At 49.1% G+C, this 12,873-nt stretch overlaps 2 protein-coding genes across 5 annotated transcripts in view; one reads left to right on the top strand and one right to left on the bottom strand.

Annotated features, from left to right (window-relative positions):
- The window catches only part of bmpr1bb (bone morphogenetic protein receptor, type IBb), a 51,133-nt gene extending 41,303 nt beyond the window's left edge, over positions 1 to 9,830 (top strand). For all 3 annotated transcript variants that reach the window (XM_027003508.2, XM_027003509.2, XM_027003510.2), the window contains 10 exons: positions 1,601 to 1,760; positions 2,028 to 2,130; positions 2,248 to 2,350; positions 3,228 to 3,324; positions 3,513 to 3,651; positions 3,751 to 3,943; positions 4,484 to 4,781; positions 5,333 to 5,508; positions 6,342 to 6,472; positions 8,758 to 9,830. In XM_027003508.2, coding sequence (XP_026859309.1) covers positions 1,601 to 1,760; positions 2,028 to 2,130; positions 2,248 to 2,350; positions 3,228 to 3,324; positions 3,513 to 3,651; positions 3,751 to 3,943; positions 4,484 to 4,781; positions 5,333 to 5,508; positions 6,342 to 6,472; positions 8,758 to 8,883 — 1,526 coding nt within the window. In that variant the 3' untranslated portion in view covers positions 8,884 to 9,830. The remainder of the gene's footprint in view (positions 1 to 1,600; positions 1,761 to 2,027; positions 2,131 to 2,247; positions 2,351 to 3,227; positions 3,325 to 3,512; positions 3,652 to 3,750; positions 3,944 to 4,483; positions 4,782 to 5,332; positions 5,509 to 6,341; positions 6,473 to 8,757) is intronic.
- A 2,212-nt stretch (positions 9,831 to 12,042) lies between these two features.
- unc5c (unc-5 netrin receptor C) overlaps positions 12,043 to 12,873 on the bottom strand; it is a 109,353-nt gene continuing 108,522 nt past the window's right edge. For both annotated transcript variants that reach the window (XM_027003507.2, XM_027003506.2), the window contains one exon: positions 12,043 to 12,843. In XM_027003507.2, coding sequence (XP_026859308.1) covers positions 12,684 to 12,843 — 160 coding nt within the window. In that variant the 3' untranslated portion in view covers positions 12,043 to 12,683. The remainder of the gene's footprint in view (positions 12,844 to 12,873) is intronic.

The raw sequence follows: 12,873 nt of genomic DNA on the forward strand, positions 1-12,873 counted from the left end.
AGGCCTGCCTGACACGGTGTGTGTTATTAATGGTCACACTCCACCTCTTGCAGCTCCGTCAGCCGCGGCTCAGTCATGAGACGGCGCTGGCCACTGGCTGCTGGTCCCCACTGTCTCTGGAGGGTGGAGTCAGGCCGGAGATCTCCACCCAGTCTCATCGCCGCGTCACAGTGGTAAACCTCGAGAGGCGCATATCCACCAGGGTGAGGGGCTTGTGGGGGTGGTGGTGGAGATGGGTGGTGGGGGGGGGGTCAAATGAAAGAATAAACGGTAAGCCAAGGGTGGAAATTTATAGAGCTTTTAACCCCGAGGAGGCAGGGACAGGTTTTCCCATCGCTCCGATAAGACACTATCTGTTTGTCCCTCGTTTAAAAGGGTCAGCGGAGATGGAACAGGAATCCTCCAAAACCTCATCATGATGTTTGGTCACGAGAGTTTTCGAGTACGCCAGCCTCGTCTAAATCGGAACGCCACTGAGCTCCAAGGCATACTAGGGAAAAAAAAAAAAGAGTTTGACCGTTTTTCTCCCTGTTGCCTGTAGAGGTGCAGGGACGTCGGATTCGCTGCTGTCAAGGCCGCCGCCATCTGGCGGCTTATCCGCGTGGCAACTCCCGCGTTGGCACGGTGTGTTCTGGTGTAAAGTACACAGCGCCTGCACGGTGCCAGGGCCTGACTCAGTACAAATGAATCAGCAACACTCCACACCAGCTGATGCGAGGCCCTGAACGCTCGGCCACTAGGAGGAGAATATGGGAGGTTTAAAAACATCCAGGCACTCGGGGAAAGGTGTCTGATATTCTCCAGGAGGGTGGCGCACCTAGCCAACCTGGAGAGTTTCCCATAGACTTGGCAACCTGGCGATCACTGTGTAATCTCAAGAGTTCTGTCTGTTCCCAAATAAGGACAAGTGTTACGCGCCAATGGCAGTTAACGTTTTTATCTCTTAGGTTTGTATTTAACTGCACGTCACATTCGGTGTTCATGTATTTAGGTAAGTGTCTCTCTCTCTCACTTACACTCTCTCACACTCACACACACACGCACACACACACGGACTGAGTGCAGGCCCGTATAGATCCTGACATGGTCGTGCCGGGCCTGTTTGTGTGGGAGAGTGCATTAAAGGACTTCTGAGGGGCTGTGGATCAATGCTGGCTTGGATTCACCTGCGTCATCCGATTTCTGTCCCGCAATAAGTGAGTGTGAATGGAAGACTAGGGTTGGTGTGTGTTTGGCTTGAAAAGACACACACACGAACGTTCATCTTTTTGATAATCTTTTTTCCTACATTGTCATCACATTTGTGTCCCGTGAGAGTTGTTGGGCCTGCTTGCCGAGCGTATTTATGAGGCGCGTTTATCAGGGAGCTCACCGTGGCTGCACTTCCCCCGTACAGCAGCACTAAAGCACACGCCCAGGTTTGGAAGACCGATCCGAGTGTGTTGCGTACTCGGATACACTCCGCACGTTTCTGCTGCCTTTCAAACGGCCAATGGCAGCACTTGACACTCCAGACTCTGCCCCCCCCCCACCCACCCATCCTCCGACCCTTATCCAATTCACTGAAGCCCTGTGTTCGTGTTTTTCCTTCTCTCTGCAGCAAATGTGCTGGACACCATGTTGCTGAGGAATTCTGGGAAGGCAACGATGGACAACCGAAAGGAGGAGAATGGCGGCTCTGTGCCGGTGGTTCCAGAGAGGACCCTGTGGTGCCACTGCTACCACCACTGCCCTGAGGACTCCACCAACAACACCTGCAGGTTAGTGCTCCACCCCCCACAGCTGAGCTCACAGGATCACGGCAGGTTAGCGGTCGTGTCCGAAACAGAGATGCCACTGCGCTCAGTGCTGAGCTCCTGCCTTCCCGTGCGTCTGTCTGCAGTGTGTCCTCGTGTGTTCGTCAGTATTTGTTTCAGCCTGGCTGACCGGGTTAGTGTGGCCATCGTGTATCCGCCTGTGTTTCCGCCGGGCACGCTCGTGCGGGACGCCCGTCTCCGTTTTTCTAACCGTTGTGCCGACGCCCGCAGGACGGACGGCTACTGCTTCACCATGGTGGAGGAGGAGGATGGGGGTCCACCCACGCTCACTTCCGGCTGCCTGGGACTTGTGGGCTCTGAGTTCCAGTGCAGGGTGAGGATTACATCACCGCTAGATACCCCCAACAACCCCCCCCCGGAAACGCTTATCTTCCCCTTGCTTTTGCCGCGCTGGCCACTGATCCACCAAACTGGGCCGTGTGTCCTCCAGGACACTGGGAATTCCCGGCTGAGGAGGGTCCTGGAATGCTGCACGGACCAGGACTACTGCAACCGGGACCTGCTCCCCACCTTGCCTCCGGTCCTCCCACCCAGTAAGGCTGCAGACGCGCACACACGGTCACAGCCAGCGTTGAATCCCACTCCCCTTCCAATATGAGAGCGCTGCCGTCACATCCAGCCTGATGCTGCGTGACAGTATAAAGTGTTACAGACCGCACGTCTCGGGCTGGCCTGAGACAGGAGGGTGCTTGGGGAGGACGTGGGGGATGGGAGGAGGATGGGGGTCCCTCTCTTCTTCTTTCACTCTCTAATGAAAAGGACAGCCAGACCCAAGAGAGCGCTTGGGTTACCAACCTCAGCACCAAGCAGCTGTCTGTCCATCTCTCACACTGTAAGACATCCCAGCCCTCGCGCTCACACCTGGTGTGTGTGAGTCTGTGTGAATGGGCATACATACATTCACACATGCATTCATGTGTGTGTGCGTCTGTGTGTGTGTGCGCCTGCGTGTGTGCGTCTGCGTGTGTGTGCCTGCGTGTGTGTCTGTGTCTGTGTGTGTGCTTGTTTGTGTGTGTGCTTGAGTGTGTGTGTGTGTGTGTGTGTGTGTGTGTGTGCTTGTTTGTGTGTGTGTGTGTGTGTGTGTTTGTGTGTGTGTGTGTGTGTGTGTGTGTGTGTGTGTAGATGGGGTCCTCTTGCGCCCCTGACAGGCAGGACTGGGCCAGTAAATCTAGAATCCCAGAGAGTCTCAGCAGGGCCTGTGGGATTTCGCTGGTGTCGTCACCCGGCAACACGATAATAGTCCTGCAGCAAGGGATGCGATCGATCACGACTCAGTTTCCCCTCTCACACACACACACACACACACACACACAAACGGCAACTCCGTTCTGCAAGAGCCAATAGATGAGGATTCGAGAATGGGCTGCTGCCTTTGGTGTGACTAACGTGGTCTTCTTGTCCCTCCTGTAGCCTACGTGGTCAGCAGTGTCCACCACATGGCCCTGTCCATCTCCGTGACAGTGTGTAGCATTGTCCTCCTGCTCATCATTGTATTCTGTTACTTCAGGTAAAAATTCCCATCGGCGCCGAACACACTCGAGTAGAATGCTTACCCAATGAACCGCCTAATCTACTGAAATTGATTGGTTAAAAATAACTGGATTTTGCCTAAAGCTTATTCTTGATTAGATTTCTGCTCTTGACGCGCGCTTACATTCGTGTGTGTGTATGCGCGCGTTTGTATGCGTGCGCCAGATACAAGCGTCAGGAGCTGAGGCCGCACTACAGTATCGGCCTGGAGCAGGACGAGACGTTCATCCCTCCGGGAGAGTCTCTGAAGGACCTGATCGAGCAGTCTCAGAGCTCCGGCAGTGGTTCGGGCCTCCCCCTGCTGGTGAGAAGCACACACTGCATCCCTCACTGCCTCCACCCCCTCGCACTCCGGCCGGCCGCTAATTCTCACCTGCCGTGCCCCGTTCCCGGTGCTCCGCAGGTGCAACGCACCATCGCTAAGCAGATCCAGATGGTGAAGCAGATCGGGAAGGGTCGCTACGGCGAGGTGTGGATGGGCCGCTGGCGTGGCGAACGCGTGGCTGTCAAGGTCTTCTTCACGACCGAGGAGGCCAGCTGGTTCCGGGAGACCGAGATCTACCAGACCGTTCTCATGCGGCACGAGAACATACTGGGTAAAATAGTGCATGACGCAGCGCACCACGGCGTCGAGGGGTGACGGAGCTGGCACAGATGCGCAGCGGTCCGCTAGTCGGGTCCTAGGAAGCTTTTATGAGGATTTTAGACCGTATCATCTGGAGGGGGGCGGGGGAGTTCTGCTTCTTTATTCTATGTTTGTGAAGAATGGGATAAGTTGGAATAGTCCTCGCGCACTAGCCGCTGATGGGGTCAAACGTCATTTCTCCGTTTTTAATGCATGTTAATGGAATTGTTTTCATAAATCACTGTAAATGAGCCCTGAAGCTGAGGCTGCAAAAGGGAAAAACACGCCACAAAAGAACAGCCGGCCGTTCCTTTATTTCTCTGGTTCCGCAACCTCCCGTATGTTGGCGTCGCCTCATTGGACACAGTGTGGTGCCCTAAAGGAGAGCTGGGCATTAAAATGGACAGCTGTAGCGCAGCACGCTGCTGGTGAATTGTGGTTGTATCAGCATATGCTCAAATGAGCCAGCATTGCTTCCTGCCTGTGTGTGTGTGTGTGTGTGTGTGTCCAGGCTTCATCGCGGCAGACATCAAGGGCACGGGTTCCTGGACGCAGCTCTACCTGATCACAGACTACCACGAGAGCGGCTCTCTGTACGACTACCTGAAGTCCACCACGCTGGACACACGGGCACTGCTGCGGCTGGCATACTCGGCCGTCTCGGGCCTGTGCCACCTCCACACGGAGATCTTCGGCACGCAGGGCAAGCCAGCCATCGCCCACCGCGACCTCAAGAGCAAGAACATCCTGGTGAAGAAGAACGGCACGTGCTGCGTCGCCGACCTGGGCCTCGCCGTCAAGTTCATCAGGTGGGGGTGGGACGATGCTTACATGGGAGAACATTTAAGGGGCTCCTGTTCCTCCTCCCACAGAATTCTAACCTTCTGTTGGCAGAAGGCAGCAGCGCTTTCTGCCTGTTTTGTTCCTCTTTAAAGGCATTTTAGTGCTTTGTGTAGCGGGCGCGGCGGTGTGGAGCCTTGGGTACGGACCTTGGGAAGGACGTTCGGTGCAAAAGCTGCATGTTTACTGCAACGCTTTGCGAGGCGATGAGCGTGACTCACTGTAGTGGAAAAGCTCTTTTCGTTTCCATGGCTCTCGCAGAAACGCCTTCATAACGCTCTGCCCACCCTGTTTGTGCTGCAACAGCGACAAGCGGTGACATTTTCTGAAATGCGGATTCAAAAAACGCCTGTGTATTACATGTCTTCTCCCATAAAAGAAACCGCTGACAATATTCTGACCAACCAGTCCGCCAAGCAAGTAACGTAGACACGTCAGAGCAGGTGTTCATGTTGCGACCCCTGTTTGACCCCTGACCCCTGACCCCCCCCCCCCTCGACCCCATCCCAATCCCTTGCAGTGACACGAATGAAGTGGACATTCCTCCGAACACGCGTGTGGGCACCAAGCGCTACATGCCCCCGGAGGTGCTGGACGAGACCCTGAACCGCAGCCATTTCCAGTCTTACATCATGGCTGACATGTACAGCTTCGGCCTGATCCTGTGGGAGATCGCCCGGAGATGCGTGTCTGGAGGTGAGTGCAGCTCTGCTGCATATATGGGCACCATTATTTTATATAGTTTAGGTATCATCGAGATACCGGGAAGAATTGTGGATACCATGAATCTAAACTTATTACATGTGCAAAATGTCAGTTGATTTGATTGGATTTTATTTTGTGTTTTACACAATCAGTATCCACACTGACATACCATGTGGTGCTTATAATAATGACAGAACCAGTCCAGTTTGACACAAAAAGGCTTATTTCTGTTGTGCCTTATACAGTACCCATATTAGTGCAGCTGATAAAAAATAGCAAGCATGTCATAATGAACCAATTATCACAGTACATTTGCTCTTCAAAGCTAAAAGCTAAAATAAAAAATAACATCTTCATAACCAGATTTTTTTAAAAGCCATCCATCTAGTTATCCATACCACCCTCCTGTGTCCATTTCTTAACAGCATTTTTAAAGCCTCACGTACTATCCATCATTTTAAAAGACCTTTGGCAGCCGATTCCACAGAGTTGCAGCTTCGTACATAAAGGAGACCTGACACTGCTTCCGCCAGGCGGAACCGTGCGTGTGGTGGTTCTTCTAGTACAATAACCCTTAACGTCGGTCATCTGAACAAAACTCATTTATAAAACACTGTGCAACAACCCCATGCAAGTTCCATGCAAGTGTCACTTTCTCATGTGGATTCCTTTTAGATAAACTCTTTAAAAGTCATTACAAAACATCACAGAACAATGCACCACACTGGTGAAAGTGCTCAAATATGCACAAACGAAAACTGATCCACTGTAACAGTTACTCTGGCTTATAATAGTACAAATGCATAATCTGTGTGTTCCTGCAGGCATTGTGGAGGAGTATCAGTTGCCTTACTATGACCTAGTGCCCACAGATCCATCCTACGAGGATATGAGAGAGGTGGTGTGTATAAAGAGACAACGTCCATCCTTTGCCAACCGCTGGGCCAGTGATGAGGTACATATACTCACATACAGTGGTGTGAAAAAGTGTTTGCCCCCTTCCTGATATCTTATTTTTTGCATGTTTGTCTAATATTTAAATTTGTTTGAAGTGTGACAAAGATAACAAGTATACACAAAATGCAGTTTTGAAATGAAGGTTTTTATTATTAAGGGGAAAAAAAATCCAAACCTACATGGCCCTGTATGAAAAAGTGATTGCCCCCTAAACCTAATAACTGGTTGGGCCACCCTTAGCAGCAACAACTACAATCAAACGTTTGCGATAACTGGTCTTTTGCAGCACTGAGTGGGAATTTTGGCCCACTCATCTTTATAGAATTATTGCAATTCTGCCACATTGGAGGGTTTTTGAGCATGAACCACCTTTTTAAGGTCATGTCACAGCATCTCAATAAGATTCAGGTCAGGACTTTGACTAGGCCACTCCAGAGTCTTCACTTTGTTTTTCTTAAGCCATTCAGAAGTGGACTTGCTGGTGTGTTTTGGATCATTGTCCTGCTGCAGAACCCAAGTGTGCTTCAGCTTGAGGTCACGAAGGAGAACGTCTGGCCATCTGTTCAGGATTTTTTGGTAGACAGCAGAATTCTTGGTTCCCTTTACCACAGCAAGTCTTCCAAGTCCTGAAGCAGCAAAACACGACCACCACCATATTTTACTAATGGTATGATGTTCCTTCTCTGAAATGCTGTGTTACTTTTATGCCAGATGTAATGGTGTACACATACACCTTCCAAAAAGTTCAACTTTTATCTCATCAGTCCACAGAGTATTTTCCCAAAAGTCTTGGGGATCATCAAGATGTTTTCTGGCAAAACTGAGGCGAGCCTTTATGTTCTTTTTGCTCAGCAGTGGCTTTCGTCTTGGAACTCTGCCATGCAGGCCATTTTTGCCCAGTCTCTTTCTTATGGTGGAGTCATGAACACTGACCTTAACTGAGGCAAGTGAGGCCTGCAGTTCTTTGGACGTTGTTGTGGGGTCTTTTGTGACCTCTTGGTTGAGTCGTCACTGCGCTCTTGGGGTAATTTTGGTCAGCCGGCCACTCCTGGGAAGGTTCACCACTGTTCCATGTTTTTGCCATTTGTGGATAATGGCTCTCACTGTGGGTCACTGGAGTCCCAAAGCTTTAGAAATGGCTTTATAACCTTTTCCAGACTGATAGATCTCAATTACTTTGTATCTCATTTGTTCCTGAATTTCTTTGGATTGCAGAATGTGGTCTAGCTTTAGAGGAACTTTTTCTTTTTCTTTTTTTTTCTTTTCTTTCTTTTTTGTTTTTGTTTTTTTGTCTACTTCACTTTGTCATGCAGGTCCTATTTAAGTGATTTCTTGATTGAGAACAGGTGTGGCAGTAATCAGGCCTGGGTGTGGCTAGAGAAATTGAACTCATGACCACAGTTAATTTGTCACACAGAGCCATGTAGGATTTTTTTTCCCTTTAATAATGAAAACCTTCATTTAAAAACTGCATTTTGTGTTTACTTGTGTTATTTTTGTCTAACATTTAAATTTGTTTATTTGATCAAAAACATTTAAGTGTGAAAAACATGCAAAAAATATCAGGAAGGGGGCAAACACTTTTTCACACCACTCTATGTATTTATATACATATACACAGTGATGAGGTGCTTATATACATATGTTTTTATATACATACACAACATGATTAAGAACTCGTATACATATTGATATAAATATACAACGTAATTAAGAACTCATACATATGTATTTATATACACAGACAACGTGATGGAGTGCTCATACATATGTATAAATATACACATTGCTCCTGGCCTTGATTACAGATTCTTTTTTGCCTTGATTCCTTGATACACTTGTGTGTGTGTGTGTCTGATCCTGAAGTTTATTAAACTGGGTTAATATAATCAAGGCTGTCTGGTCCTTTTCCTATAGAGTTTAGGTAGGGGGAGCAGATGTTGGGGAAGTGGGCATTAGGGTAGTGAATGTTAGGAGATCGGGGGGGGGGGGGGTGGAGTGGATGGTAGGGGCAGCAGGAATTAGGCAAGAGAGGGGGTGTGGACGTTAGGGGGGTGGGTGTTGGGGGGGTGGACATTAGGGGGTGGGTGTTGGGGGGGGTGGACATTGGGGGGTGTGGGTGTTGGGGGGGTGGACATTGGGGGGTGTGGTTGTTGTTGGGGGTACTTGGTGAGTGGGTGTTAGGGAGTGTAATCGGGTGTAAGCACTGGTCACCTCCGCTGACCCCTATGTTAAGCTCTCAGGCTGAAGTCTTGCTCTATTGTTTTTCCCATGTTTGTGCAGTGCCTGAGACAGATGGGTAAGCTGATGACAGAATGCTGGGCGCACAACCCAGCCTCTCGCCTCACTGCCCTGAGAGTGAAGAAGACCCTGGCCAAGATGTCCGAGTCCCAGGACATTAAGCTGTGAGGGAGGCTCCCGGCAGCTCCGAGAGGCTCCGAGAGACTCCGAGAGAGGCGGCTAGGGCCACCAGGCAGCGGAGACGGAGCTGGCCAGGCGAGCCTCCGCGCACCGTCACCGTCCTGCCCTGAGGTAAGAAGAGCTGGAGAACCCCCACCCCACCCCCTTCCTCCCCCCGGGGCTCTGTCGTGCTTTCTGTGAAAGCTCCCCATGCAGCGGAGAGGAGAAGCACGCGGGAGGAGAAGGAGCGCCCCCTGCTGGCGCGTGGACGGCCCTCCTCCCAGGTGCACGTGGTAGGCAGAGGGGAAACGCGCGTCTGCCCAACGCCGTTTGCCGTTTTGGTCCTGTTGGCTTTTTTTTTCCTTCCTTGTTGAATCTAACGATATTTCAGCTGTACAGAGAGAGGGGCAATCTATACGTGTTGATCACGGAAGGTTTTGATATGCTGTGTCGAGGAAGAATGTTAGAAGGCACACAAGCCAGATTTCCGTGTGTTAAATCTAAATGCATAGACTCCTGTTATAAGTCCGTCCTGCCCCCTCTCTGTCTTTGACATCTGATGCGTTGTTATTTTGATTGTTTATGGAAGTAATGGTGGAATGTTGGAGACCTGCTACAGGCCTCTGTTATTTTCAGGCCGTATGTATTTGCCTTGTAAATACTTGTAACCCAAAATATGAATGTAAATACCGTTATTGAAATGTATTGTTAATTTTGGATCAAATAAGTATTTTTTGTTTTGTTTTGTTCCTTTTTTTGGTGTTTCCCTGACCATTTCTGTGTTTACTTGTGCCTTATTTAACATGTACCTGTAAATTTAATGTGTGAAGTTATAGTAACAGTTCTATGTAAGAGAAGTGGGTGAAAGGTTTCCTAAGGTTGTATGTATCAGGTATAACCACCGCCCCCCCAATAAAAGGCTTCAGGTTCTACTTATGTCCTGCAACTTCAAAGGAGCAATTTGTCTGCTGTATGGCTTTAGGAAAAATACCATCGGCTTATTTCCCCTCTGTAGAACAGCAAATGATCACCACAGCAAATAGCGAACACTTGTAAAGTATACCGCAAAATATGAAAAAAAAAAAAAAAAAAAGATTAAAAACATTCATTTCGAGCTGTCAGCTAAACAAATGCCATTTGCGGATATTAACACAAAAAGCACGAAGTCCTGTTCGGAAAATGGAAAACGCCAGTAGAACGAGCAAAGAACGGCGGCGGCTCGATTGTGCAGCAAACCCAGCGTCATCTAGAGCTGCTCAGCACGCGGGAATGAGCCACGCGCGTTTACTGCGGCGGAGCGGCGCACTGAGGGCCTCTGCGTTGTCGAGAGTGCGTGCATTTTAGAAGGTGAGCTGGGGCGTGCGTGCACGAGAGCGCGAGAGGCAGCGGGAGCACGTCACTTGACACCGCGTCCCCTGCAGCGCCGAAAGATGTCAGACTGTACAAGGGCGTCCTCGTGCCAAACTGACTAGCGTGTCCCTGCCTCTTCCACAGAGGAGGCGTTCACGCGTAAAGAGATCTCGCGTGAGAGTCGGTCTGGGACGAATTTGTAAAGACCAAAAAAAAAAAAAAACATTACGCGGTCATTGATCCACAATGGTGATGCCTGATTTCAGTGTTGCATATAAATATAATTTATTACTTGTTTAAAAATTCTTTCTTACATTTTGTACAGAAACTTCACAGAGGAGATGCAAGCTTTTGCAAATTACATCATGAACGTGCCATAAAAGAATAGGTAACATCCTCACTATAAATATAATATTCATAGCTATGGGAACTATGGAATGCAACCGCTAGGACTTTTTATGCAGGTACAGTTTGTTTATAAAGGATGCAGAAGTTGCATAGACAGCTTTAGAAATTCTGACAACTTGTACAAGAGGAAAATAAAATAAGTGACCACCCCCAACCCCCCCCCCCCCCCCCCCCCCCCAAAAAAAACAAACAAACAAAAAAAACAACCCAAAACATAGTGTTGATAACTGCAAAACACAGAGATGGATGTTACTTTGTGTGGGGACACGCACGGATACATGCATCCAGCCGCTTCTCTATTGACGCTAATGTACAGTTGCTCAGCCAAGAACGACCCGCGAGGCTGTTCCGCGCGCCCTGCACCCGTCCACGCGACGCTTCCCTCGTGCTTAGCACGCTCCCGGAGAACAGAAGTCCACGTCGTTGATGTGGGTCTCCTCTTTAAAGAGCACTGCGAATGCCTCGGGCGCAGGTTCGGCGGCCGCTGTGTGTCGTGTCCACCCAGCACGCTCCTGGAGTCGGTATCAAAGCACGGAGCAAAGCGCGTGACCGCTCGCGGCTGGCGTCGAGTCTGTCCACCGCGTGCTTTGCGTGTACGTCCATGAACGACAGCAGACGTTACGAGCCCAAAAAGGTGGACAAATGTGTACAAAAACCCGGACAGCACGACTTTGCTAAAAAATATTTGGTTCCTATTTTTTAATGTCTCTAAATTGCGATTAAATACAGATCACAACGCAACGCAATTAATAAGAAAATAATAACAGTAATTATATAACAATAACACTGTTAGGTTTTACAATTACAATGTTTTAGAATGCATATTTACAGGCTGCATATTTTTGAAAAATCTGTAGTCGCAGAGAATGTCCACTGGGTGGTACTGTTAAAAAGAAGAAAAGGGTTACACTGAGAACGACGCACAACAGAAGTACAAAACGGTACCGGGAAAAGATGCGTGATGGGAGGCAGTATGAGAATAATATGAGAAATAAATGAGCATAAATAAAGGCAATATTAAATATATGATCATAAAGGGTATTTCTTTATCGATATCAGGTCAGTTTTAAGGGGAAAACTTAAGGACTGTTGGGGGTTGATGGTACTAATGGGTTTGGATGGAATGGGGCATTAGATTGTTCTGGAGCCTGTGAGTCTCTCTTTCTCTCTCTCTCACACACACACACCCACCATGCTCAAACACTGAGACACACACACACACACACACACTCACCATGCTCAAACACTGAGACACACACACACTCACCCACCATGCTTAAACACTGACATACACACACACACACACACACACACACTCTCACCCACCATGCTCAAACACTGACACACATTAACATTAACACACACACACACACACACACTCTTGTCCACCACACTTGCACACATTCACACATACTCATGCTCACCATGCACATACCCACTCACACATTCGCACACTCCACCCTGCTTACACACTCACACACTCTCTTGCCTACTACTGATTATCCTACACGTCCAATAAAAGAAATGGAACAGGTCCAGTATCTGGACAGCAGAAGTCACGCGTTTCCTAAGAAACTGATTTGAAAAATAGTAATAAAAACAGAAAGAGAAACAACAAAAAAACTAAGAAGAACAAAAGCAGATCATGGCTGTACAGGCCTGCGGAGGGAAGCAGATCTTGGCTGTACAGGCCTGCGGAGGGGTTAAAGTACAGTGTGTCTTTAATATTCTCCTTTCATTTTCTTACTCTACATTTTTGCAGGTTGAGTTTTTATTTTTTAATTTCAATTTTTTTTTAGGTTCAAATAAAAAAAGAAACCGTTCGTCTCTGAGTGGCTGTTGGCTTCCTCACGAAGGCTGCCGTCAGCGGAGCTGGGTGGGACAAACAGCCGTGTCTCAGGGTGCACACGGTGTCCCCTCACCACACCCCTCTGCCGCTGTCCTGGGTCAGTGGTGTGTGACCTGATGCGCTCTTCTCCTTGTGATTCATCCGCCGTTCACCCCACCCAACCCTCCCGGGAACGTCCTGCGCCCGCCTCAGCGTCGACGTGTCAGTGCTCGGTTGCCATGGGCACAATGTTCTCATGGCGACCCATCTCCTCAAGGACGGCAGCCAGGCGGTTCAGGTTGCCATCGGGGAAGTGCTGAGCCTCCCACAGGTCCAGGATCACACCGGTCGGACTGGACTTAGTGGCAAAGTAGTTCAGATACCTGAGAGAGAGAGAGGGAGAGGGAGGGAGG

This window comes from Electrophorus electricus, chromosome 17 (assembly GCF_013358815.1).
Source record: "Electrophorus electricus isolate fEleEle1 chromosome 17, fEleEle1.pri, whole genome shotgun sequence".
Lineage (NCBI taxonomy): Eukaryota > Metazoa > Chordata > Actinopteri > Gymnotiformes > Gymnotidae > Electrophorus > Electrophorus electricus.